General features: G+C 43.3%; 1 protein-coding gene across 1 annotated transcript in view; it reads right to left on the bottom strand.

The window, feature by feature from the left end:
- The window catches only part of LOC131231675 (1-aminocyclopropane-1-carboxylate oxidase homolog 1-like), a 70,365-nt gene extending 48,981 nt beyond the window's left edge, over window positions 1–21,384 (bottom strand). Inside the window, exon 1 of the mRNA XM_058227959.1 lies at window positions 20,715–21,384. Coding sequence (XP_058083942.1) covers window positions 20,715–21,250 — 536 coding nt within the window. The 5' untranslated portion in view covers window positions 21,251–21,384. The remainder of the gene's footprint in view (window positions 1–20,714) is intronic.
- Between the last annotated feature and the right edge of the window lie 4,788 nt (window positions 21,385–26,172).

Raw genomic sequence — 26,172 nt, 5'->3', positions numbered from 1 at the left:
GGCGCAACCCCCACCACCGAGGCCACCTCGGCGGATCGGCACCGGCCTCCGAGGCCACAGCAGAGGCGGTTTCGACCGCCTCGGCGACCTCAGCAGCAGAACGCTCGAGGGGACAGCACCTCCCAGGCTCGAGGCTCGATTCTATGCGGCCCACCAGGACTCAATCATCCGGAGGAGTCGTTGAGGGTATACTTCGAGTATTCGCATGCATTGCACGTGTGTTGTTTGATTAGGTGTATCTCATTCTTTTGTGGCGAGAGTTTTTGCCGATCGACCGGTTTGCCATTGGAGTCTGCTTGTGAGGGGTTGACTATATCAACTCCCTTGGGAAAGACCGCAGTGTTGGGCCGATTTTGCTCGTCTTGCCTCGTTCGATTGGGGATATCTTTTTGCTGCCGATCTGTTTGCTTTGCCGATGTCCGAGTTCGACGTCATCATAGGCATGGATTGGCTTGCCGAGTACCACGCCATATTGGATTGTTCTGCGAGGACAGTCACGTTTTGTATACTTGGCATACCGCAGTTCCAGTTCATTACTGAGCCCAGAGGAGAGCCGCTGTCTTGTTTGATGTCTTGTGCCATAGAGGAGCCCATAGCGGTGAGCATCGACCAGTTGCCCGTGGTTTGCGATTTTCCCGATGTGTTTCAGGAGATTCTGGGATTTTTCCCTCGTTGACTCACCGAGTTTTAGATTGATCTCGTGCCCAGTACCGCGCCTATTTAAAAGGCCCTGTATCGTATGACACTGTTGGAGTTGCTGGAACTGCAAAAGTAGTTCGACGAGTTGTGTAATCTAAGCCTTATCCGTTCGAGCAGTTCACCGTGGGGAGCGGCGGTACTCTTCGTGAAGAAGAAGGATGGCTTGTTGAGGCTTTGCGTTGATTATCGCGAGCTTAACAAGGTCACGATCAAGAACAAGTACCCGCTCCTAAGGATTGATGATTAGTTTGATCATGGGGGTGCAGTTCTTTTCAAAGATTGACTTGCGTTACAGTTATCATCAGATTCGGGTCCGAGAGGAAGACATTCCAAAGCATTCAGGACGAGTTATGGTCATTTCGAGTTTGGTCATGTCCTTCTGACCGACCAATGCGCCCGATATTCATGCGATTGATGAAGCGAAGTGTTTCGTCCGTATCTCGATCGGTTTGTTGTAGTCTTTATCGACGACATTCTGGATCTATTCGAGGACTCGTGAGGAGCACGAGCATCATTTGGAGGTTACGTTGCAGACCCTCCGCGCACACCAGTGGTATACAAGGCTGGAGAAGTGCGAGTTTTGGCGAAGGAGGTGAAGTTCCTCGGTCACGTGGTGACGAGGAGGGTGTCGCGGTGGACCCCTCGAAGGTTGAGGCGGTGCGTCAGTGGGGCCAGCCAACGAACGCATCGAGATCCGCAATTTCCTTGGTTTAGCGGGCTACTACCGGCGTTTTATTGAGGGCTTCTCTCGTATTGCGGCCCCGTTGACCAAGTTCCCGGAAGGGCGCCGAGTTTATTTGGAGTGACGCTGTGAGCGAGCATTTGTGAGCTAAAGGACCGTCTAACGTTCGCTCCTGTCCTCACTCTTCCCTCCGGGAGTGACGGATTTATTATATTTACAGATGCCTCGCATATTGGTTTGGGTCTGTCCTGATGCAGCACGGGTCATTTTGAGGTCTTCCGTCTCGCCACTCAAGGTCCATGAGCTAAACTACCCCACGCATGATTTAGAGTTGGCTACAATTATCTTCGCACTAAAGGTGTGGAGACATTATCTTTATGGGGTCGTTCGAGCTCTTCTCCGACCATAAGAGCTTGAAGTACCTCTTCTCGCGGTCTGAGTTGAACATGAGAAAGGCGTTGGATGGAGCTCTGAAGGACTATGATTTCGATCTTACCACCCGGGTAAGGCGAACGTGGTGGCGGATGCCCTCGGCCGTCAGCCACGAGGCTGGTGGCACATTTGATGATTCAGGAGTGGCGGATGCTCGAGGATATAGTAGAGTACGATTTTGAGTTTGGCTTGCGGTCTTCTATTGTGTAGTTATCGAGCCCATCGATTCAACCCTCTCTTGTCGCAAGGGTGATCGAGGCTCGGCAGCGAGTCGTTACAGGATTACCGAGCAGAGGCGGCATCTGGAGAGTCAGGCAGATTGACAAATTGGTTCTGATGGTGGACTTCGCTTTGAGGCCGATTATGTGTCCCGGATATTCTGAGTTACGTAAAGATCTTATGACCGAGCACATCGATCACGGTTTTTTATCCACCCTGGATCGACGAAGATGTACCGCGACATGAGGCGCAGTATTTTTAGGCGGGGATGAAACACCAAGATCGCCAATTTTGTGGCCGAGTGTGATACATGCCGGCGTGTCAAGGCCGATCATCGAGAGACCCCTGGTCTATTGCTGAGTGTCCCGATGTGGAAGTGGGAGCACGTGTCGGCAATTTCATTATGGGCTTGCCGAGGACTCGGCGGTCATAACGTCATTTGGGTTGTTGTGGATCGTCGACGAAGTCGGCACATTTTATTGCGATACGTGCGACTTGGCCTTTGGACCGGCTTGCGAGATTATTCATCGAGGATATTGTGAGATTGAATGGTGTTTCTTCTCGATCATTTTTTACCGAGACCCAAGATTCACGTCTCAATTTTGGGGAAGCTTCCAGAAAGCGATGGGGACTGATTTGCGGCTCAGCACCGCATACCATCCGCAGACCGATGGCCAGACCGAGAGGGTCAACCAAATCCTTAAGGATATGCTTCGGGCCTGCGTGATTGATTTCGGGGGTAGCTAAAATGTGCATCTGCGATTGGCTGAGTTCGCGTACAACAACAGCTATCAGGCGACCATCAGCATGGCTCCTTTTGAGGCACTATATGACAGACCATGCAGATCACCGAGTTATTGGAACGAGGTTGAAGAGCACCATCTCATAGGTCCTGAGCTTATGTAGGAGACGTCAGAGGCTATTGATATCATCTGGCAGAGGATGCGCACAGCTCAGAGCCGGCAGAAGAATTTTGCTGATCGTCGTCGTCGTCCCTTAGAGTTTGATGTAGGGGACCATGTGTATTTCAAAGTCTCGCCCATGAAGGGCGTAGTTCGATTTGGAACAAAGGGCAAGCTTGTCCCAAGATTCATAAGACCCTTTGAGATCACCAGGCGCATTGGCGCCGTGCCTATCAACTTGCCTTGTCATCTCAGTTTCTAGCGTCCACAATGTTTTTCATGTCTCCATGTTGAGGAAGTGTGGGTGAGACATCATTCCTGTTATAATTGGCAGTAGTTAGAGGTTCGTGAGGACGCTTCTTACATCGAGTAGCTCAGTATCCTTAATCGGAAGGAGCAGGTCCTCCGGACCAAGGTCATTCCGTTGGTAAAGGTTCGATGGGGTCACCATTCATTGAGAAGGCTTCTTGGGAGCGCGAGGCTGAGATTCGAGAGCGTTATCCCCATCTTTTTTATGATTGATCATGTGTTGTATTTTGTATGTTATCTCTGATGTTATATGATGATGAGTATGTTTCTTCTTCCTTATGAGTTCTGCTTAGTTGCGATGATTATGTAAATTTCGAGGATGAAATTTCTATTAGGAGGGGAGAGTTGTAAGCCCCGTATCCTAGACTATACCATTTCATAGACTTCTGTAGTCTTCCCGGTCGAATTCCAGCAACCTTCGACCCTTAACCGGTATTTGCGCGCAACCTGATTCTCATGCTGTCAACCCGAGTCGACTTAACTCAAGACTTGTACATTAGCAACCGCACCGTCGCCGCGGTTCCGATGCCGTGACTCGCCCGACGAAGCGATACCCTGGTCGGGAGATGTGGGCTAGCGTTCGGTGCGAGGAAAACGCCGCGCGTGCGAATTTCGAGAGAATCTCTACAAGGTGTCACATCAATCAATCAACCCATCAATCCCATCATGTCAAGTACACATCACCTTTCACCCTTTCCCAAGCAAGCCCCAAAGTCAAAAAGTTCTTACACAAGCCATACTTCTCTTACAACATTAGCCACAAAAGTAAAAAAAGCCTCTTACACCCATCACCACTACATCCATCACTCCATCACCCATCACTCCCTCTCTCTCTCTCTCCCTTTACAAGTCTCTCTCTCATTTTCAAACTCTCCCAAAAAAAAAAAGAAAAAAATCCATACGTATGAGCTCTCCAACTCTTCCAAGCTACAAGTGTGGCCCACCTTTCCATCCCTAGATCTCCCATCCTAGCCATCCATTTCTCATCTTCCTCCATCAAAGAGAAGCACAAGGAGCTAAGGAAGCCAAGGGAGCAAGAAGATCAAGTGGTGGGTGCTTTGATAGGGTAGTTTTTGATGTTTTTAAGATGGGCCAAGTGAGGCCAACCGATCAATGGTTTGGATCTCACTTTGGACCCTAAGATGTGGCCGATGGCCCACTTGGATCATCATGATCATTCCATGATGGGGCCATTCTCCATGGACCCCATCATGATGTTTATTTCCTTGCATGCTTAGGGTCATCTAGACCGTCTAATTTAGTGGAGAAGGGATCTCCACCGTTGGATTTTGATTTAATGGGCCTATGTGTAATGGGACCCACTTGATGTATGATTTAGTGCAAGGGAGGGCCCATAGTGTCGGGGTCCCTCCATCACGCGGGTCCCACTCTCTATCTCTCTCTCTCCCTCTCTTTTTCATTTCCTTTTTATTAGATCATGATAATGAGGTTGTGTGGCCCACTTAAATGAACCCCACCATGAGGCATGCATTCTATCCAAACCATCTACTAGTGGGGCCCACTTTGTGTGTGTAGTATCCACACCACCCTCCATGAGGTGGCCCACCTAAGCAGGGCCCACCTCTATTGTAATTGCTACATGTAACGTGACGCTGGACGTTTGTTGGAAAACACAAATACTAGCTTGGTTCCAAGCCAATGGGGTGGCCCACTTGTGTAGACCCCATCTTGATGTATGTTTTCAATCCATACCATCCATTCCTTTCCCAAGCTCCTTTTAGGCGTTGAGCCGAAAGATGGGACTAATCAGACCTTCGGGCGGGCCATACCATAGCAAACTGTTAAAAATTCACCTGAGGTTTTAATGCACCAAAAGATATTGAATATTGGGCTTGTTTGGCTTGTATTGAGATATGGGAAACAATGGCGAGGTTGGATTCATCTGATGCAGGCCCTACATGTGAAAAACTGTAAAAAAATTGGTTTTCTTTTAAAAAAAAATTAAAACAAGCAGCAGCCGCTGCTGCTGCGCTACCTGCGCGCGTTGTAGGCAGAGTGGGCAGCGGCCACGGCTCTAGCAGTGGGCCCCACCTTGATGTTTATTTGTCATCCAATCCGTTCATATGGTGGAACCTAAGATCAGTGGACAACCCTCCAAATTTGAGGTCTATCCAAGACTCAGGTGGCCCACATCATAGGAAACAGTGTGAATTGGACTCTACCCTTGAAACCCTTTTGGGGTCCATAGAAGTTTTGGATCAGGGTGAAATTTGTTCTCACCCTTCATCTAGGTCTACTTGACCTTACCAACGGGTTGGATGAAGTATAACATTATGGTGGGCCCCACTTGGAGCCCACATGATATTTGTGTTTTGTTGCCACCGTCCAGGCGGACGGTGGAGCCCACTGTGATGTTTGCGTGCGTGTGTGGGTGTGTACGTGTGTGTGTGTGTGTGTGTATATATATATATAATATTGTATGTATTATATATATATATATATTATATTATATTATATTATATATAATCTATTGGTGATGGAAGGCCCATCTCAGTTTACTTGTGGCCCGTGGTCGAGGCCCACTTTGATATGTATTTAAGGCCCATGGGTTAAGGCCCATTTGATGTATTAGGGGCCCATGGGTTAAGGCCCATTTGATGTATTAGGGGCCCATGGGTTAAGGCCCATTAAGATGTATTGGGGCCTATGGGTTGAGGCCCATTTGATGTACATATGGGGCCCAATTGGTGTGGCCCATTTGATACACATAAGGCCCATAAGATTAGGCCCATTTGATGCATTCTAAGGCCCACGGGTTATGGCCCATTGCAATGCACATAAGGCCCATTGGTGCGGCCCAATGATGTGGCCCACTTGATGAATATAAGGCTTATGTGATATGGCTCATTTGATGTATTTAAGGCCCAATGGGATGTACATAAGGTCCATTACAAAGTATGATCCCAACATGGTTTATGTAATGATGTTTACGACGGGCTATGCCTTGGGAGCAATGGCGGTTTGACGTCCCCATTGCAAGTATAGTGTTGGTTAAATGTCCGCATTATGACTTTCCTTAGGGCCCATTGTTAGGCTCGTACGTGTTATGTGCCCATCTTCATTATGAACATCATCCATCCCATATAACATGTTTAGTTCCATGATTCATGATCATATGCATCATATGTATGTTTGATATGAGAAATGATTGATCATAGTATATGCCTTCGGGCAGATTGTTTAGGGGCTTCCGGATAGGGGGTGTTGCCCTACATGAGCGCATGATACACGCAGGACTGCTGCATGACTGGGTAGTGTGATTCATGCATTCGCATTGTGTGATATAGTACTGTACGCCTTAGCGACATCAGGGCCGTAGCCTCCACAGGCGTATCGTGGTTGGCAGGATTGGATATCGAAAATCTTGTTCTACATGGGGTGCTATAGATATCCCTGGGTGAAAGTTCCTAAACCCTTATGGTACCAAGAGGTTGCTCCAACGTCTAGACCGAGTGGGTGCATGAGCGCCGAGTGCCGATTACTAGACGGTTGCGCTTTCCACTGTGTCGTGGTCGGTTGGAAGGGGGTGCGGCCTTACCCGCCCGAGAGTAGGGGGCAATGCTAGGCTGAGTCTGACCAGCTCGAGGAATGGGTCCGCTATTGACGAGCCGAGCCCGATATTGGCAGGCGGATAGTGAGGTCTTTTCCACTCACCTTATTGCGCGCGATGGGGCAGCAATCTGGCTTGGAGTGTACTAGACCCCGGTGATATTCCAGATTTTGAGCTATATTGATATGTGGACTTAGATGAGGATTTGTATGCTTGAGTTGCATTTCGCATTGCATGGCCTTGGTATGGCCGACATCATTCTTTGCACCGCATGACCTTGGTACGACTAATGGTATTCTTGGCATTCATCAGCATGTTCCGCATTACTCTGATACTGCATAACTGCATTACCACCTTGAGCATACACTTTCACCACCCTCTAAGCTTTCTATAAGCTTATGCACGACTGTTGCGTGCAGGTGACGTTGGATCGCAGCAGCGCTGAGGCTTGGGCGCGTGGTAGATCATTTTGGAATTTTTATTCATCTTCATTGTATTTCCCTTTATGCTCATTGTACTTGTAAAGTTTTTGATCATAGTGGAAATGTGATGGAATTGTTGGTTGTTATTGTGGGTTATGCCTTTGGTTATGCTTATTACGAATCAAACTGATCTATACCAAATACTCTAAGGACAAGCAACTCGAGGATCCCTTGCAGCATTAATAATAATATTGGAGTCTGATTCGACAATCACTTTTGTCAGGCCCAGAGTGGAATAGATGGACAAGCCATCAAGCATGGCCTGAGCTTCCGCCACCGTGTTAGTTTCAACCCCATATTGTCTGCGGAAGGCAAAGATCAGTCTCCAAGAGTGGTCTCTACATACTCCTCCACCTCCGCTATCACTTGAGTTGTTTCTAAACGAGCCATCGGTGTTCAATTTTAGCTAGCCAATCGGAGGCTTGGACCATCTGACAATCTGGTACCACCTGATGAAATTGGGGCTGGGCATTTGATATTTAAGTACTGAAGGATAACGCTAGCAGCTATGGAACGAGTATGCTCCTCCTAAATAGAAGATCCAATCTCTCTCAACCAAGTGGACACCTTAGAGATGATGGATTTCTCAGACATTTTGTGGCCCTTGAACTGAGTGGAATTTCTATTTAGCCATATCTCTCATATGACGAAACTTGGGAGGAGACCGATTAGGATGGAGGAGCAAGATTGAGGGCTGGCCACTGATGTCCAATGGCAGATGCGTTAAAGAATGGTCTGGTCGGGAGCGAGAGGAATGCCAAAAAGTTGGTGGAAATGCAACCAAACTTTTCTTACAATAGCTCCCTGACTAAGAAGATGATCTATGGATTCCACTGCATTACCTTGATGGGCAGCCGGTTGAAGAGTGTTATGCTGCTGATGGTGGACACTACTCTATTGGACCATTGCTGATGGTGTATGTTGCTCTGCCCCTGATGGACATTATGACTAGCTGACGCTATTCTGATGGAACATTGCTGATGATGGATGTTGCGTTGCCCTTGGTGGACATTGCTGCTGACTGACGCTGCTCAGATGGAGGTGGGAAGGGCTGAGAGCTGGGAGCAGAGGAGAAGGAATTGGGCTGCTTGGATGAGGCATACCTGTAAAGGAAGAGGGTGGTAGCGGGAGGATTGGATGAGCTTATAAACAGTATTTGCATTTCGAAACAATATGGACGCTGAATCTTTGCACTGCTGAATCAACAGGGATTGAGTGGTGGACTGTTTTCCAAGCAAAGATAGAATTTTTTGGTGGGAGGAGTTTATGCCAGAGCCATTTAATCCATGGAATTTCTAGCTGATAATCCCTGATAGCGTTCCATGCTGATTTGAAGGAGAATCTACCTGACGAGGATAAGTTCCAAATTAACTGGCCTGCACGGTTGGACAATGCCACTGAAGAAGCTGAGATAGATTGCACTGTCGAAGGGGTGATGAATCCTTGGATTTTCAAGAAATTCCATCGACCTGAAATGGGGCTGAAGTCTCTGATTGAAGCAGACAGCTGTTCACACCCCAAGTATAGGGTTGTGATGTAGTAATAAACTCGGTGAGACCGAGGTCAAAAACCAAGGGACTAAAACCTGTACGTAATCTGAAACTAAGTAGAACCAGAACTTGACTAAGATGAAATCTAAATCGAATGAATTTGAGGGAATAATGGTGAAATATTAATCTAAAACTTAAAGAATTCAGATGTAGGAAACTAAGGATTCAGAGGATCCACTTGTAGAGATCAATGAGATCTCATGCTTGATTCAAGAGCTCAACTGGACTTAGAGTCCCATCTTCATCCGGTTGAAGGGTGTAACCATGAAAATCAAAACTGAACTTCCTTTGATCTAATTTTTAAGAGCTGAAATGTATAGGAATTAAAATGGATTCTATCACCAAATCATGCCTAAGAGACAAAGTAAACAATAGAATTAAACTAATTAACAACCAATCAGAGGATATATGAAGGTTAGGAAGGGTTTCGTCATCCAACCATGCCTAGGAGATGATGATGAACAACAGGGCTTCCTAACGTCATGATCATAAAAAGGAAAGGAACATGCTCAAAGCTATCATAGACCCATTGTATTCAGTCACAATAGACCATTAAAAACTGAAAATATTCCCTGTAATTAAACTATATTCAAGATCAGTTCAGTCTAAACAAAAGGTCAAACAAAAAGTCTCCCCATTACGCTACAAGCTTCACCTCTTAGCCCTAGCTAAGAGGTTTAGCAAATCATGATTATGATTTAACTAATCTTTATAAAAAAAAACATAAAATTGAAACAAAGTAGAGAAGAAGAAGAAAAAAACTCTGTTAACAACTCCTCCACGTCCAGCTCTCTCTCTCCTCCACGTCCAACCTCCAATGATTTTTTTTCTCTCTTCTTTCTTGTCACTTTTTTATAGCAGTGGAAAAAGAAGGAATGTCAGTGGAGAGACTGAGAGAGAGTCGGCTGGAACTTACGCACAAAAGGCGGTGCGGAAGCCTTCTTTACGCAGAAAACAAGCTGCGCCCCCTATTTTACGCAGCAAAGAACGGAACAGATCTGCTCCACTTTCTTTTCTTTCTTTCCAAAGAAATAACGTCTCCTAGGATGGTTTTCGACGGCCTACTCGATGAACGGATCAGATCTTCCATCTGATCAACGACCATGATCGTGCAATCGGCCAAAAATTATCGGTTTCGGACGTTGAAACAGTGCGTAATAAGACTTACGCTGTGATGTTGGTGGGGCCCATGATCAACGTCAGTTAGGAAATCCACACTGTACATTGAATTCCTGGAGAAAATCCAATCGAGAAGGGGTGGTTTTGGTCGAGTTTCGGTGTGGTCCACTGATGTTTTTTCTTCCGCCGTCCATCCTGCATTTGATCACGATTTACATGCATTTGCAAGCATAGGAACAGAAGGACACCTAGGCGAGGGTCCAGCCCCCCCTCTAAACGTAATGGACAGTCAAGATCATGCAAAATGATGATGAGTGGGGCCCACTGTGAAAAACGGACAGACAGTGTAAAGAAGTTGTTCGTTCTTGTGCAAGGAGAAGAGTCAATGGTTCTTTGATCGGACTCCCTGTCCGGTGCGGCACACGCGAAGGTGTGCTATGTACACACACAACCCCATGTGGTGTTCCTCGTGATGTTCTTGAGAAATCTGCTCCATCCATCCTCTCTGTCACTTCATTTAACACTTGAGAAAAAAAATTGAAACATATCCAGATATCAGGCAGCCCCAATTCACAGATCTATGCATTGATCTGTCTGTTGGGCCACTTATAGAGAGATTCAATGGCTGAAATTTGTCATGTACGGTTAACTTATGGTCCTTAGGCTATATATGAATTTTTGAGCCAAACGGATGGTGAGAACCCTATGATCTCGCATTTTGGACCTTTTTAGGTCACTTGAGCTTTAGTTTCTCGATTTTCTCGGATCTCTGGCATGTAAATCCATCGATCTCGGTCCCCCGGGGTCAGTCCCTTGCCTTGGTGACATCAGAGTGTTAAATTCATGCTTTTCAAACCCTGTTTTAGTCCAAGCTCGTAAATACACCTTGCATCACAAACGCGATTAAATTAGGCTGTTAAACAATACCATGTTCGTAAATCCAGGTAATAACTGGGGTATAATATGCAATATTTGACCCTCAACAACAGCAGAAAGTGAGGGACGGGAGTCGTTATGGCACCTGCAAGTAGCCCACAGCCCAACCAGTTATGAATCCAAAAGCTGATTTTTCCTTCACCAATGAGCCATTTGGTGTGGAGCAGAGTGTTGGGTAAGGCTTTGAGAAGTTCATTCCAAACTGGTGAGGATGCTGCTTGTATTACTCCTTTGTTAAAGATGAGCTTCCAGAAGTACTTTGCTGCCATAAAAGAGGCCCATAGAGATTTACTTGCTATAAGATTCTGGCACATTTTGACTCGGAAGGCCACCATTACATCTTCTATGTTTCTAACTCCCAGACCTCATTTTCGGTTAGGAGTGCAAACCTTTGACGGGTTCCTCTTCAGAACTGCCATAGAAAAAATTGGCAAAAGCTCTATTCAGGGAATTGCTGACTGACTTTGGAATGTTGATAGCCGATAGAAGGTGGACTGGGATGCTTGATAAAACATATTTGATGAGAGTCAATTTTGCTGCTTGATTGAGACATTTTACTTTCCACCCTTCAATTTTACTGATGATCTTTTGAACGATCGGCTACAGCAGGGGAATTCTGATATTTCCTTTGGATAAAGGAACACCCAAGTAAGAAATGGGAAAAAAGGCCTGGCTGAACCCATGAGGTTCACCAATCTTTGGGCTTTGCGTCTGAATGTTTTTTTCGGGGCTATGAAAGCCGTCTTGGACACATTGACCCTTTGAGCTAAAGCTGATTCGTAGTCTCCAATGAAACTGAGGATTTTGCACACATTAGACTGCCTGTCATTGAGAAAAATGATTGCTTCATCAGCAAAAAACAGATGGGAAATAGTTGGACAGTTGTGGGGAAGGTTGTACGATTGACATACTCTGGTAGAGAAGAGCTTCGAGATGCCCCTACTAAGAACTTCTGCTGCTAAGATGAATATCGAAGGAGATAGGGGGTCTCCTTGCCTTAATCCTCTGCTAGGTTGGAAAAAACCAAAGCTCCTGCCATTAATGAGGATGGAAAACCAAACCTCTTTCCAACAGTGTTCTACCTGAGAAATCCATCATTGATTGAAACCAAAACTCTGCAGGACTTGCAATATGAATCCCCATTCGAGCCGGTCATAGGCCTTTTCCATATCTAATTTGATGATGAGATTGCCCCCAACACTTTGCGATCTATCTCATTGACCATCTCTCTTGCAATGAAAATGTTTTCCGATATTAGCTGACCTTTAACAAAAGCCCCTTGCTCTTGTGAGATAAGAATTGGAAGGATGTGAGACAGCCTTGATGCCATGAGTTTGGAAAAGATTTTCATAATGCAGTTGCATAAGCCGATTGGCCTAAAATCTGTGATATATTCTAGGTTCTTCTTCTTAGGTATGAGGTAGATCTGGGTACATTAAAAGGCTCTAAGGACTGGGCCACCATTAAAGAAATCTTTGGTTGCTTCAAACAGGTCTGTACCTATCACATCCCAACATGATGAGTAGAAGGCTCCATCAAAACCATCAGGCCCCAGGGCGCTATCAATTGGAATTATCGACACCGCTTGCTTGATCTCCTCCAACGTTAGAGGTCTCATGAGGACCGTGTTCATCTAGTTGCTGACCAACCTTGGAACGGAGCTGAAAATCTACTGATTGGAAGAGTTTCCTTCAGAGGAGAAAAGTTGCTTGAAATAATTTTCTGCTTCCTCACCTATCTCTTCCATTTCCTCAATGATATCTCCCGAGGAAGTCTTTAATTTGGAGATAGCCAATTTTCTGTGCTTGATTAGGTCAGAGTTATGAAAGAATTTGGTGTTCTTATCTCCCTCCTTCAACAATTGGATTCTTGATTTTTGTTTCCAAAATATTTCCTCTTGCAAGTGGGCTTTTTTCAGATTTGCCTCGGCCATGTTTAGCTTAATCTGATTTGGTTCTGACTGCAAGGAAAGGAGATCATTCTCAGCCCCGACTACTTCATTCTTAGCCTCTTAGACTTTTTTTTATTAATATCTCCAAAGATCTCTTTGTTCCATGTTTTCAGCTTTATCTTAAGAATCTTGAGCTTGATGTAGAATCTGTACATTGGAGTTGCTAAAACTTCAGTTCGCCAACAATCTGAAACTACCTAGTAAAAATCTTCATGTACTATCCACATACGCTGGAATTTGAATGGGCGGGGACACTTAGGTGGGTCTTCTTGATAGGTGAGAAGCAATGGGGAATGATCAGAGTGCAATCTTGTGAGATAGTCGACCTTTGAAGCTGGGAATGATCACAACCAGTTGGGATTGAAAAATATTCTATCTAGTCTAGCCCATCGACGGCTATTACCTGATCTGTTATTGCATAAGGTGAATTGGGAGCCTGAATGTCCTGCATCTATCAGGCCTGTATCATTGACCATATCGAGGAAGTCGAACATAGCTCCATTCATCTGAGAAGGTCCTCCTAATATGTCGTCCGGGGATAGAGTAGTGTTGAAATCCCCGCAAATGAGCCAGGGGCCCTGAATTAATACATGGATGTCTCTAAGCTCTGCCCATAGACCCTTTCTCTGATCTCTAGAGCAGCTAGCGTAAACTATGGATATGATGATTGGCTGAGGTAAGTTGTTCGAGGAGAGCTTAAGAGATATGCATTGACTGGTTGCCTGCATAGTTTGAAACTGGGTATTATCTTTAGCCAAAATCCAGATTTTGTTCCTTGCTGATTCCTCCATAATATGTTTAGAGAATCCCAGTTTAGCAGCCACTATCGCTTGCTTAGATTCCCTGATCATTGGTTCCTGTAACAAAAGAATTTCTACTTTGTATTTCCTGATTATCTTATTCAGATAATGGGAAGTTGGGGTGTCACTTACCCCTCTCACATTCCAGGAAAGGATGCTAGACATTATTAACCCTTCCTTTGCTCTTAGCCCTCTTTTGCTTGCTCTTCAGTCTCAGGCTATTCCTTTTGATCAGACTTAATGTCGGGTTATTTTTTCTTCTAGTTATATCAGTTGCCTTACTTAGAACTTCCTCCTCAGAATCGCTGCAGGACCTCGCTTAGGAAGACTTTAGAGTTGGAGTCGCCTTAGATATCCACCCAAAGTGTTAGCGCTTCTAAGGACTTCTTCTTTGACTGGTTGTATAGCATCTGATTGGCAACATCTATTTTGGATCCTTTACCATGTGTATCTTCCCCTGAGATGGAGTTCCTGAGCTGATCTTCTGCAGAGTCCTCTGTAGTTGTTACCTAGCCTAGGTATGGGGGGAGGATTTAGACGCCCTCATTGAGTTCTGTCTAATTTTCCCTCCTCACTGGGAAAATATTGCTTAGCCAGCTAACTGATTTTTCCTTGAAAAGATCTTTGACCCCTGATAGCCATTTTTCCCAAGCCACCATTATTTCAGGAGTTGCGTAAGACCATAGGGTGGGCGTGGTTGGCTGGATTGGCTCGGCGATATTTGGTACTGGGTCCTGAGGGATGGCTGATCCAGTCTTTGGATGATTACATTAGATATGGCTAATAGCCAAGGACTCTGGGGGGGTGGGGGGGGGGGGGGGGGTGCAGAGGGACCTTCTGAACAGAGTTGCTGCATTGGAAGATTGCTAGGTAACTGGACTGGATGCTACCGAGGAAGGTGAGCTGCTGTTTGGCGTGCTGAGAAGGCTTGTTGCGGGAGAGGTTGCCCTGTTAATTGATGAGCTTGCTGTGCTTGTAGATTTGGAGCATGGCCTGCTTCAGAACAAAGAATGGGCATGGGAGGATGTTCTGGGAAGCTGATGGTTGATGCGGTGGTGGTGTCTACTGTGGGTTGTTGAGTCTGTGGAACTGAGAGACACATAGATTGTGGACGTCTCTGTTGGTTTTTGTCCTCCCTGTTATCATTAATACCTTGATTCTCACCTTCATGCGGATTATCTTGCTGCTGATTGGGGAAGGCCCTGACTACCCATTATTTTGTTGTTTCCTTAGCTGAGGTAGTCGTATTAAGTTTGTCCTGCCGCTGAGTGATTACATATTTCGACTATAACTGAGAAGTGATGAGGTTTACCTTCTACCAATAGTTTTGTCTGCATGAATGGAGGAGCTTCTGGATGTGGGATAATCCTAGCCCTTGCGTACCAGCAATTTGGGCCTTCCAGCGAACATCTGTCCAGCTCTAAAACCGACCCCATCTTTTCAGCAATTTGGCCTATGGTGTGATCACTCCAGGCATGGATGTGAATACCTTCTATACATATCTAAGATCCCCTTCCCGGCACCCTCATCGTCAGGCCCCAGGTCCTTATGTTTTTTAGCGAAATCTTGCTATAGAGGATCTTATCCCTAGAAAAAGCAATGACACCTTCCCTTGACTTGAATTTGAAAAGGTAGCTTGTTGCTAAGATTTTAAATATCTCCACTTAAGTGCTGCTGAAAGGAGACGATCGAATGCTGTCGTATAGGTTTTTGGTGGCATCATCTGGGCCTATAACTTCTCCAACCAGAGCATAGGATAAATGAGCCCTCTCCAGATCCATTATCCATTTAAGAACAATGATGGAATCAGTCAACGATGGAGGTTTAGTCTAGGGGGTAGAAGAGTTTTCACAAATGACCTTGTGTTAGGACCTAGTGGCTCAACAAACCTTGCTTCTCTGCGGATCTGCTGATGGGGTTTGGATGTTTTGCCTTCATGAGTGCGGGGAGCCGCTTCTGGTCTTGGTTTCAGAGTGGAAGAGGATATGGTGTGGCGTGCAGGTCTGTGAATGGCGTCCCTAACAACCATTCTCTGTCTGGCTAGAAAACGGTCGTGTAACATATCCTTTGCCGAAGATGCCTCCTCCTTCCTCCTATATCGGATGAATCTGTATCCTTTTTTCCTTCCAAAAACTGCAAAAGTAAGGATGTATACATCCGAAATTTTCCCAAACTGGCTAAATCGTTTCTGAATGTCGTCTTCTATAATGGTGAATGCAAGGTTGCCAACGAACAAGCTCCACCCTACATCCTTAGAACGCTTATGCCGAACAAGTTGCCAGTCCTTGTCCCGGAAGCCTCTTTCGACTCTATTGATGGGGGCGCCACTCATGGATTCTCAATCCACATGAAAATCAACATGATTTGGTCATCTTCAAAACCTGCAAATGACCTGAATCTCACTTGAGAAGTCACTCGGAGTTGCCCTAGCTCGGATTCGCCTTAGAAGTCGCTCGGAGTTGCCCTAGCTCAGAGTCGCCTGAGAAGTCGCTCGGAGATGCCTTAGCTCGGAGACTAATAGAGTGTTATGGAATGTAGTCTCAGTTGACTATAGGTAACTCTCGGTACTCTGACACCATGAGTATTACTGTAATGTACAGTTTGTTTTGTTATAAGAAAGCCTTTATCAACATTACTAATAAAAGATCGGCTTTCATGGATTAAGTAAAGGCAATCCTTTAGTAGAAGCATTTACAAGCTTGAGCTCACAAGACCTTTAGAGCTGTGTTAAGCCTTACAACTACTTGTCGAGCCTTTACTTATTAAACTCTTGTTCGTAGTCACCAATGCTCTAAGCCATTTTGAGCCATGTACGTAGACATACTCAATAGGTATGAGGGTCTATTTCCCCTTGTTTTACAATAGAATGCAATGCACCCTTTAATATCGTATAGTAAGTGCCAGTCAACAAAATGCCCACCCCAAATTTTCGAGGTGCTCGAATCTGGACTTCCGAAAAGAATGGCGTTACATTCATAGTTAACATTTATAAATTTGCTGATAATAGTGTGACGGGAAATGATTCACCAACACTAATTTTCCAATACAGTTTTCATTGTTTTAGTAAATATTTCATCTATAATGGTTAGTTAATTAACAATTATTAAAGATGAAGGGGTTAAGACACACACACACACAGAGGAATGCGCACCAGCTCTTATGAGAACTCGTGAGAACTTTTCTAGAACTCATCTCTCGTTATATGAGTCCAAAATCTGAACGGTCCACGTGATGCAGTACCCCATGAAACCCCTGGGCCTAAATTTTACCCTTGTCCAAAACTTTGGTGGGCCATGGCAAAAGAGAGACAAATCAAAGGAGGAAGCTGTTTCCTTTTGTTATGGCCCACCAAAGTTTTGGATCAAGGGCTCTGCATCACATGGATGGTTTAGATTTTGGGCTCACATCATAAGAGATGAGTTCTAAAAAGGTTCTTACGAGTTCTCACGAGAACCAGTGCGCATGTGAGCATTCCATACACACACATATGCTCCATGAATACAAAAATAAGCTAAGTTGTAATTTTTATATACATTTCCTAAAATGATTATGTTAATCAGATATAGATCATATTATGGAATCTATTATATTTACTGTCATAAAAAATTTTCAATTTTGCAATCTTATTTATTTTATGAATAAAATCAAAATTCATGCTTTACTTATTTTAATAGTTACTCATTCTAATGAAATTTGTGGTGTATCATTCACCTTAATAAAGGCCATAAATATGCAGTTAATAAAGTTGGAGATCGGAATCATCCAAAAGGAAAGTAAGACAAAGATCAACTATGAGTGTAAATTAAGCCATGATGAGCTCTTGCACAAAAACCAATTAGAATTACCAAGCGCTTCACTAACAATGTGATAATTTTCTACTCAACATACTAGCAACTCAACAAAATGCAATATATATCATGGCACCTGTTGAAGTTTAAATATTGCATATTTATCCCCTATTTCACGGTGATTTCCCATGCAAATTCATGTTAATGTGGTTTAATTAGAGTTGCTTTTTATGTAAATGAAGATTTCAGAGTCTAAGTTGAATACAAGCTTAAAACGATGATTTATAGTCCAAAAGAGTTGAAGTTGAAGAATTGAAGATAAAAGTGCTAAAGTAAAGACTTGAAGTGATAAAGATTCAAGGTAACTAAGTACCTAAGGAGGAAATTGAACATTAAGTGCATGAAGGCAAATTGAAGAAAATCAACAAGTGTCGATCACTTGACTAGAGCCTTCAACCAACCGACCGATCGACCAACTATCGAGCGATCTTGATTGATTGAGTGAAGTATTGAGAATAATCTGAATTTCTAGTTAAATTCGTTGGACATATTTGGATACTTTCGATTGATCAAAAGTGCAGGGTTTGATCGATAGATAATATAATGAAAATTTTTAATTTTCTTGCTAGACATTTTTATCATGTTCGAGAATGAAAGTTTGATCGCTCGAAGATTTCTTCAATTGCTCTCAATTGAGGATGTATGCACATTGCAAAGTTCTTAATTTTCTTAAGTTAGCGCGGAATTGTGGGATTTTTAGGTATAAAATGAGGTATTCCATGCGTTCCAAGGCATCAATCTAGGGTTTGGGAGAGAGAAAGTGGGGCAAAGATTTGTCAGCATCACTCTTCTTCCCCAATCTTTCGTTTTTATTTTGCTTTTCTATTTTCAAGAGTAGACTATGTCCAACTAATTTCTTAGCTAAGGTTAAGGGATGAAACTTCTAATTTAATTTCAATGTTTTTACTTCTTGATTCACACATTGTATTTTATGATGATTATTTAATTGAATTAATACCTTGGTAGATTCCACACCAATGCTCAAAACTAATTGGTTAAAGTCTTGTTTTGAAAAATTTCCCCTTACCAATTCTAAGCCTCTACCGTTTAGTTTTGAAGTACCAAAGCTTGACCTAAAACCTTTACTGGCTGAACTGAAATATGTATATTTGGGTCAAGATGATACATATCCAGTGGTGATTTCTTCCCAACTTGATGAAGAATAAGAGAGTAAATTGATCAATACTCTCAGAGAATATAAAAATATCATTGGATGGATCATTACGAATATTAAGGGAATTGATCCCCTGATTTGCAGTCACCAAATACTCCTTTAAGATTAGCTAAACCCTTAAGATAACCATAACGTCGATTAAACCCAAATATGAAGGATATGGTTAAAGCTGAGGTGTTAAATTTATTGAATATGAGTATCATTTACCCTATATCCGATAGTCAATGGGTGAGTTCAACTCAAGTAGTTCTTAAGAAATCTAAAATTACCATCATATCTAATGCCAACAACGAACTCATGCTAACTAGAGTAACTATTGGTCATCCCGGTTAATGGTAAGATTTAGAAGAAATGAGTCCTACTTGCGTCTAAATGTGTCTGTTGTGAGGAAAATCTAGATCTAAGGCCAGAACCAGAGTCGATGGAACATCTGTTCATTAAGGGAAGTATGGTCGTGAAGGTATGGAGACATTTAATTATTCTTTTTGGGTTGGTCCTCCTTGAGCATCATTCAGCTCAATAAAGAATGATCCAGTGGTGGCAATCTCATCCTGTTGTGTCCAGAAATCAGGAGTTGTGCGGCCTCACCCCTTGCCTCATAGTGTGGGAGATCTGGAGAGCCAGGAACGCTGCAAAATTCAACGGCACCTTACCCCCTGCATATTCAATGGTGGAGCGGGTCAAAGGGTGGGAAAGGTGGGTCTGCAAAGGGTCCCAATCCCACAGAAATCTACCGGTAAGTAGTCTACAAACTCTATGTGATTTGGGGATTGGCCCTCCTCCATCTGCTGGTATGGAGTGCACTATAGTGAAGTGGAGCAAGGCATAAGAATGGCTAGGCAAAATTGAATGTGGATGGCTCCGCTAGAGGTAACTTGGGGCTGTCTGGTGGAGGTGGGATTTGTAAAGATGCCAAAGGCAACCTCATCTTCACTTTTGCTGCAAGTTATGGGGAGGGAACCAACAACAGTGCTGACCTCCATGCGGTTCATGGCAGTTTGGCCCTATGTGTGAACCTCGGTCTAGCTAAGGTAGAGGTTGAAACGGACTCAAAGTTAGTGGTCAACGCCCTTAAGGGGTGGTCACAACTGGCGTGGAAATGGAGCTATTGGTTACCCAGAATAGGAGGCCTGAAGAAGAGAGCCTACACCCGATTTGCCCACATCCTGAGAGAAGGAAATGGCCCGACAGATGGGCTGGCATGCAAGGGACTGGGAGTCAGGGAAACCGTGTTTTTAGGAAAACCACGGATCTACCACTATACATTTGGGGTCTGGTCGTCCTAGGTAAGGTGGGGTTAGGTTCCATTAGAGAATTTAGGGTGGGGAAGGTGGCAGGTCTGCACCGTATGCCTGTGTAAATGGATGTGATAGGCAGCCTCAGATTACTTTTCTGTTCTAATGGCACTCCGAAATGTCTAATCCTACATAGTTTTTCCCTTAGGAATGGAGATATCAGGTTTTTTTTTATTATTATTATTATTTTATTTTATTTTTTTTAAAGAGTCAGTATTGGTCAGAGAATTTGCAATAATTATAAGATGCTGAATACAGTTACAAGAAAAAATCACTTTCCTTTTCCTATCATAGCTAATATAGAATACTATGTAAACATTCAAATTCATTTAAAGCCCATCTAGTCGATGATTCGTTGGGCCAGTGTGGTCACTGTCGTGGGCTGCATATGTTAGATGGATTGGATGTTACACGCAGTCCAGACAGTCACATGATGGCTATAATGGTCGACTTCCCCACTTTCTAAAGAAAAGATAAGCTCGGGTATTATGGTAATTTTATCCCTCCAAAAGCATCTTGCTGAAATTTTTATTTATCCAGGCATTGTTTGGTAAACTAAGAATTTCTGAAGAATGTTATGCTAAAAATCCCTAATAATTAGAAATCTACTCCGTCGGGTCGTGTTCTTGAGTCAACCCAGCCCAGCTAAACATTGACTCAGGTCCAGTTTCTGGGTTTTTTAGGAACCCAGACTAGTTTGAACATGCATAGTTATGTAACTTTACCTAAACTGTTCCAACCATACCTGCAAGCGGCAGGCAATTCATGAGGGTCCAATGGATCAGGGGCCATCTTACAAATCAAGGTGTCCCTCCAATTCGCAGCCGTTGATTGGTACAGATCGAAATTGCTAGAATACGAAACTTTTCTCTTCGAATCACAGGTGTAATATTCCATCTTCACCTCATCTGGTTGCTCGAAGAACCTACGGACACCTTCAATCATCTCTTCCAGTACACTTACAGGTACCCCATGATTCACCACCTGAAAGAAGCCCCACGTCTTCGATGCACGTCGGATCTCATCAACAATCTCCAACCGTCGAACGCTTTCCATGCCGTCCAGATCAATGATTGGAATCTGCATATGGGTCAGAACAGCAGCTGAAGCCTTGATGATGTCATCTGGTGGCCGGATGAAAATTTTTGGGATTTTCACGATGCCAGCATCCACTAGTCCTTTGACGCCAGTTTTGGTGTTATCAAAGGCCTTCAGATCTTTTAGACGGTTGTGCTCTGACCCAATTGTCATCGGGAGATCTCTGTCGCTTGCGACGGCCATTTGCTTCTCTTGGGTAGGATGGATGAGAAAGGTGAAGAAGTTTCATGGTGCCTTCCAGTTTTATCTTGGCCGTAGTTGGAAATAATGCAGTGATGTGATGTGTTGTTTAAAATTTCCAAGGGGTGGGACCCTTTTCGGAGGTTTGTGTGATATATAATTTTCCAGGATAACATGCATGCATGTAGCCAAAAGGCATCTTGATCATTTATACGGTGGTCTCCATTGACTATTCACGAACCGACCCATGAACTTCTCTCGTGCTCACACGTCCGGCCATGACACACTCATGGGAGATCCAAGCCGGAGGTACATCTCCGGAGTTATTCTTTGTTTATCTTATTTGTGGAGGTGTCAGATTTTTCTGTCCTTGTAACGTATGTATAGAAACCTCTCTGTTTACAGTTGAGAAAATAAGGATTTTTTCATTGAGCCGCCTGCCTTTTTCGGCCATGTACCATAAACTTGGTACTTTAAAGATATTTTGACCGTATTGGCCTCGAAGTTTGGGCAAATTACCTAAAAAGCTACGACATTTTATATTTCCTAAGAGTGGCCCTCTGACAAGCTTTGGATATTGTTTCAAATGAAAATGCTCCTGTCCTTGGTTCAGAAGTCGTACGGTCATGGACAGATGGAGTGGCTACTTTCTCGAGAAAGTAATGGATTGGTTACTCCCCCGCCACCAGGCAATGGCTAGTGCTCCATGCTTATGTGTTTCATCCATGCCGTCCATAATTCATGTCACCCATCCTTTTTGCCGTGTCATTTTAGGGGTAAGGCATCCATGTAGTCCATAATCCATACCGTGTTATTTTAGGAATTATGCATCCATACCACCCATCCTTTTTGTCATGTCATTTTAAGGGTAAGGCTCAAATATCAGCCGACAAGGTGGATAGAAGTGGATACTGCCCAAGTCAGGACTTTTTGGGCCCACAACGAGCTAGCCGACAGGGTAGATGGATCAGATCACCCCATTGTGGGCCTTAAGTTATGGTACCAATGGTTTGGTAGAAAAGGAAGTGAACACGTTGAAAACCACAACCATGATCCAGGCAACATGATAACCATGACCCATATAACATGGCAACTACGACCCATGCAAACCATGACCCATATAACATGACAACCACGACCCATATAATATAACAACCACGACCTATATAAAGTTTGAGACGTGACATCCATGCCATCCATAATTTATGCTGTCTATATAACATGACAACTCATATTCGAAAAACGCCAGGCTAGCTTTGGTATGGAATGGCACGTTACTTTTTTTAACTTTGATGAACGGTAAGGATCTTATGTGCATATATGGGTCGTGGTTGTCATGCAATCTGGGAGCAGGAAATGAGAACCATGACCTATATAACATGATAACCACGAGGGTCGTGGTTGTAATATGGTAAGGGTCGTGGTTGTAAGATCCTTACTGTCCATCAAAGTTAGTTCATGACATACATAGATATCATGCAAACGATATCTGTAAAGTAGCATAGGTCACATTAGGTGGTTGTAATGTGGTAAGGATCATGGTTGTCATGAGGTATGGGTCATGGTTGTAATGTGGTAAGGGTCGTGGTTTAAGATCCTTACCGTCCATCAAAGTTATTACATGACATACGTATATATCGTGCAAACGATATCTGTATAGTAGTATAGGTCGTATCAGGTGGTTGGAATGCGGTAAGGGTCGTGGTTGTCATGAGGTAAGGGTCGTGGTTGTCATGTTATATGGGTCGTGGTTGTCATGTTAAATGGGTTGTGGTGAATATGTAACAACCGCGACCCATATAACATGGCAACCACGACTCACATAACATGATAACTATGATCCATGACAACTACAACCCATATAACATGACAACTACGACCCATATAACATGACAACCATGACCCATGCAACATGTCAATTACGACCCATGCAAACCACGACCTAGATAACATGAAAACCACGACCCTTACAACGTGGCAACCATGATCCACGACAACTGCAATTCATATAACATGATAACCACGCCTCATATAACACAATCACTGCCAAAAGAGAAGCTCAGAGCTGCACAAGATTGATTTATGGGAGATTTTGATGGTTTTTCAGTACTATCACATAACTCTGTAAGTTTCTTCCACTTAAGTTTGCGGATGGGGATATTATCATCCTCCTCACTGTCATCATCACTGGTTATTACTTTTGAAGAGTGTTTTCTTTTAGTTGTAAATGATGGTGTAAAACTCTCCTCGCAACTACTATCATTTTCCAAAGCTGTAGAAAATCAGCTGATAAACACGACCCATATAACATGACAACCACGACCTATATAACATAACAACCACGACCCATGGGAAACTATGACCTATATAACTTAACAACCACGACACCATGGGAAACCATAACCCATATAACATGACAACCACAACCCATATAACATGACAATCATGACCATAATTACAATACAATATGAAGAACATTCAATGGGCACCCATCAAGCTGAAAAACTCTGTTGAGAAAGTCCATATAATATGGCTAGTGGTTGTCTTGTTATATGGGTCATGGTTCTCATGTTATATGGGTTATGGTTCTCATGTTATGTGGGTCATGGCTGCAATTCCGTTTTCCCACGATCCAACCAATGTTGGATGGCAACCATGATTCATAGTGGATAATAATCACGATCCAATGTGCATATGAACTACGATTACACGACAGGATCATTGTTGCATATACATTGGGTCATGGTTCCCAACCACGATTCATTGTGGATGACAACCACGACCCATTGTTCGTCATATCCATGACCATTCCCTTCGGATTTAGTGCAATCCTTCGGAATCAACGCTACATTCTTTTTCAAGAAATCGCATTAATGTCGCTAGTTCCCCCGTAATCCCATTGGAATCAGCGCGACCCTTCGAAATCAGTGCCTTAACCATTGGTTGACCAACTTATAAAGGTAGTACTTGGGTTTTAAATTACTTTCACAAGCTAATCTGAACCAGAATCCTTATTGCAACACCTTAAGCATTAATGAATTTCTTTACTCTTTCAATCAAAATAATGGAGGAGATATTCGAAGAAGCCATCGGGTCTCTCTCGCATTTTTCCTTTATGAGTGATCACTTCCCTTTCCTCAGAGATGTTAATGATCTTTCGAATTCCAGCAACTCGACAATTTCAATGGGCACCCATCGAGCTGAAAAATTCTATTGAGAATTTTCATGGAGTCGCTGACCCATATTACATGACAACCACGACCCATATAATATGACAACCATGACCCATATAAAGTAACAACCACAACCCATATTACATACCAACCACGACTCATATAACGTAACAACCACGACCCATATAACATGACAACCACGACCATAATTACAATACAATATGAATAACAGTTCTCTTCAATGGGCACCCAACGAGCTGAAAAACTCTGTTGAGAATGTCTTGTTTAAGCCTGAAATTCTCAACAAAGTTTTTGATCAAGCTAAAATAAGACATTTTCAACAGAGTTTTTTAGCTCACTGGGTGCCCATTGAAGAGAACTGTTATTCATATTGTAGTGTAATTATAGTCGTAGTTGTCATGTTAAATGGGTCGTGGTTGTCATGGATCGTAGTTATTAACATGTGGCGCTGATTCCGAAGGGAAGGGTCGTGCTGAATCCGAAAGGAAGGGTCATGGTTGTCATGTTATATGGGTCATGGTTGTCATGTTAAATGGGTCGTGGTTATCATATTATGTGGGTTGTGGTTGTCATGTTAAATGGGTCGTGGTTATCATGTTATGTGGGTCATGGTTGTTATGCTATATATATAGGTCGTGGTTGTCATGGATTGTAGTTATTAACATAGGTCGTGGTTCGCATGTGAAATGGGTCGTGGTTGTCATGTTATATGGGTCGTAGCCCTAAAATGACACGGAAAAAGGATGGGCAACATGGATTATACACATACTTCAATGTGGGCCCATATGGGTCATGGTTCTCATGTTATATGGGTCGCAGTTGTTACATGTTCATTTCTGTAACGCCCCGTACTTTCCAATACTCGAGTGTTACCATTAAAAATCAAGTCAGTGAATAAAAGTAACCTTTAACCAGAGATGAAGCCATCCGCCCATGGAACGAATTATAATCAATTTAATCTTTGCTTTTCAAAAGCTTATAACTTAAAACTATGATAGGAATTTATTCCATGTGGTCCACTAATACAGGTAATCCACCTTAAATTTGGGATCGAGGCCTAGTAAGAACTTACAGACTTAACAGATGTCATTGACAGGAAATAAAAAAATAAAATAAAATAAAATTTGGCCTTAAAAAGAAGATAACGATAATAATAGTAATAATTAATTATTTAACGATATAAAATCATGAGATAATAGTCCTAATGTCCTACAAAGTGGGACCCACAACATGACTAAAAATGCATGCATGTGTGGGGGAAATAATAATAATAATACTAGTAATAATAATAATAATGATGATAATAATAATAATAATACTAATAATGATAATAATAATAATAATAATAATAAATGTTAAAACTTACTCTAATAATAACATTTAATGTTCTAAATTCACAGAACAGGGGTCCTAATCATCTAAATGAATTCTCAGGTCCCTTTTAACCGTTGACGATCGATTTTGGCATGACCTGATCGTCAGATCGACGTAAATCTTTGAATAGGACCCGAATCGAGCTGTAGGCCTCACCTAGGCATTAGATCTGTTGATCTTTGATCAAGGACTCTGATTGGTTCCACCAAGTGGGATGGACAGAGTGGATTCATGGCAAACATCATGGTGGACCCCACTTAATGGGGCACGTGTACACAGCAGGTGCACACCCACCGTGCACCAGATGTGCCAGCCCACCTGACCGGCGCTGACCCGAGATTTCTTTAAACAGAGAGA

This window comes from Magnolia sinica, chromosome 17 (genome assembly GCF_029962835.1).
Source record: "Magnolia sinica isolate HGM2019 chromosome 17, MsV1, whole genome shotgun sequence".
Classification (NCBI taxonomy): domain Eukaryota; kingdom Viridiplantae; phylum Streptophyta; class Magnoliopsida; order Magnoliales; family Magnoliaceae; genus Magnolia; species Magnolia sinica.
Note: the sequence above shows the minus strand (reverse complement) of the source record. Positions and strands in the feature narration are given on the sequence as shown.